The following is a 2,500-nucleotide window of genomic DNA, read 5'->3' as shown; positions in this document are numbered from 1 at the left end:
GCAATATCAATACTAATTTACTATAATCACATAATCCTAACATGAATACAACATGGTGATTCAGTGTTAAGAATTATAGAAGCACATATGTAAAATGAATAGAGTGTGAGACTTAATGAAATTGTTGAATCTGTCCCACACTCCAGATGGATGGGGGAGGGAGCTGGTTGTAGGGTGGTTGTAATTTCCAAGGAGGTAGATATGTATATAAAAACACACATATAGGGTTAACCATTTGAACTTTTCGTATTTGATAGGAGAAAATCCATTTCTGTGTAAAGGAAAAAATATTGATTAGCCTGTGGATCCAAACTGTTTTCTTTAATAGGTTAAAAAATGGCCATTGGGTATGGGGAACCAGCATACTGTTTGTGTTCATATATTTGCATACACTATCTTTGCAAGTAATTGAATAAATACTATTGAATGTGAGGGTGGGTTGGTTGTCCATGTATTTATGGCATATATGGCCTATGGTAGTATCCACAGGTTGCATTTTTTACTAGAAATGCATGAAAAAGGTGCAATGCCTGTTTCAGTTCGTTATGAAGACCAGTACTGATTTTCAAAATCCATACAACTTTTATTTTAGAGCAGATGTCATTGTGAACTATCATCTTTAGCTGTATAGGGGCTTGTGCTCTGATGCAGCAGCGTGCTGCGGCCGGTGTGCGGGCAGAGTCCAGGCCAGCCGATTTTGTAGCCACCCGGAATTTTTTTTTTTTTTTTTTGGCTTCAAAATATACCGGCAGTAATGAGTTGAACTCATGATCAATGTCTTTATCGAGTACTGTATGTACTGTACTGTATGTTTGCAAAAATACATGTGTTATTTGAACTAATTACCTGCATAAGCAGTATACTTGTTGGCACTTGTGTCCTTGCTACTTTCAAGAAATAATCCATGGTGGCCTCTAACAGTTGTTTGGTATACTGTATGAATTGTAGGTTATCTAACTCAAATGATGCCTCTATTCTAACAAATCTGAAAAATAATGATTCATTTACAGTTCCTGGAAGGTGCTACCCAGTTAAAGAATACTTCCTGGAGGATGTTTTGAAATAGTAAGTGCATAGCCTCTTTATTAATTGAGAGAGAGAGAGAGAGAGAGAGAGAGAGAGAGAGAGAGAGAGAGAGAGAGAGAGAGAGAGAGAGAGAGAGAGAGAGAGAGAGTAAGAGAGGGAAAGAAAGAAAGAGAGAAAGGGACAGAGATGAGAGAGAGAAAGTATGAGAGAGAGAAAGTATGAGGAAGAGGAGAAAGTATGAAGAGAGAGAGAGAGAAAGCTATGAGAGAAAGTATGAGAGAGGGAGAAAAGTATGAGAGAGAGAGAGAGAGAGAAAGTATGAGAGAGGGAAAGTATGAGAGAGAGAGAGCTATGAGAGAGAAAGTATGAGAGAGAGAAATATGAGAGGAAAGTATGAGAGGAAAGCATGAGAAAACATGAGAGAGAGAGAGAAATATGAGAGAGAGAAGTATGAGGGAAGCATGAGAGAGAGAGAAAATATGAGAGAGAGAGAGAGGAGAGAGAAAGTATGAGAGAGAGAAAGTATGAGAGGAAAGTATATGGAGGAGAAAGTATGAGAGAGGAGAGAAATTATGAGAGAGATGTATGAGAGAGAAATATGAGAGAGAGAGAGAGAGGAGAGAAATGAGAGGAGAAGTATGAGAGAGAGAGAGAAAATGGAGAGAGAGAGAGAGAGAGAGAGAGAGAGAGAGAGAGGAGAGGAGAGAGAGAGAGAAGAAAACATGAGAGAGAGAATGAGAGGGAAGAGAGAAAGTATGAGAGGAGAGTATGAGAGTGAGAGAGAAGAGAGAGAGAGAGAGAGAGAGAAATATGAAGAGAGAGAGAGAAAGTATGAAGAGAGAGAAGAAGTATGAGAGAGAGAAAGTATGAGAGAGAAAATGAGAGGAGGAAATATGAGAGAGAGGAAATATGAAGAGAGAGAAAATGAGAGAAAGTATGAGAGATAGAAGAAGAAAGAGAGAGAGAAAGTATGAGAGAGAGAGAAAGTATAGAGAGAGAGAGAAAGTATATGAGAGAATGAGAGAGAGAAAGTATGAGAGAGAGAGAGAGAAAGTATGACAGAGAAAGTATGAGAGAGAGAAAGTATGAGAGAGATGAAAGTATGAGAGAAGAAAGTATGAGAGAGAGAGAGAGAAAGTGAAAGTATGAGAGAGAGAGAAAGCGAGAGAGAGAGAAAGTATGAGAGAGAGAGAGAGAGAGACTTGAAAGTATGAGAGAGAGAAAAAGAGAGAGAGATGAGAGAAAGTGAGAGAAAGAAAGTATGTAGAGAGAGAGAGAAAGTATGAGAGAGAGAGAGAGAAATGTATGAGAGAGAGAGATAGTATGAGAGAGAGAGAGAAAGTAAGAGAGAGAGAGAGAGAGAGAGAGGAGAGAGAGAGAAAGTATGAGAGAGAGAGAGAAAGTATGAGAGAGAGAGAGAGAGAAAGTATGAGAGAGAGAGAGAGAAAGTATGAGAGAGAGGGAGAGAAAGTAT

At 38.8% G+C, this 2,500-nt stretch overlaps 1 protein-coding gene across 1 annotated transcript in view; it reads left to right on the top strand.

Annotated features, from left to right (window-relative positions):
* The window catches only part of LOC113829381 (3'-5' RNA helicase YTHDC2), a gene marked incomplete in the record, with an annotated part of 73,953 nt that overhangs the window by 22,575 nt on the left and 48,878 nt on the right, over positions 1-2,500 (top strand). The window contains 1 exon segment of the mRNA XM_070145508.1: positions 1,011-1,065. Within this exon segment, the coding sequence (XP_070001609.1) occupies positions 1,011-1,065 (55 nt within the window).

Source organism: Penaeus vannamei, chromosome 34 (assembly GCF_042767895.1).
Source record: "Penaeus vannamei isolate JL-2024 chromosome 34, ASM4276789v1, whole genome shotgun sequence".
NCBI lineage: Eukaryota > Metazoa > Arthropoda > Malacostraca > Decapoda > Penaeidae > Penaeus > Penaeus vannamei.
This window is presented reverse-complemented; position numbering and strand designations above follow the sequence as displayed.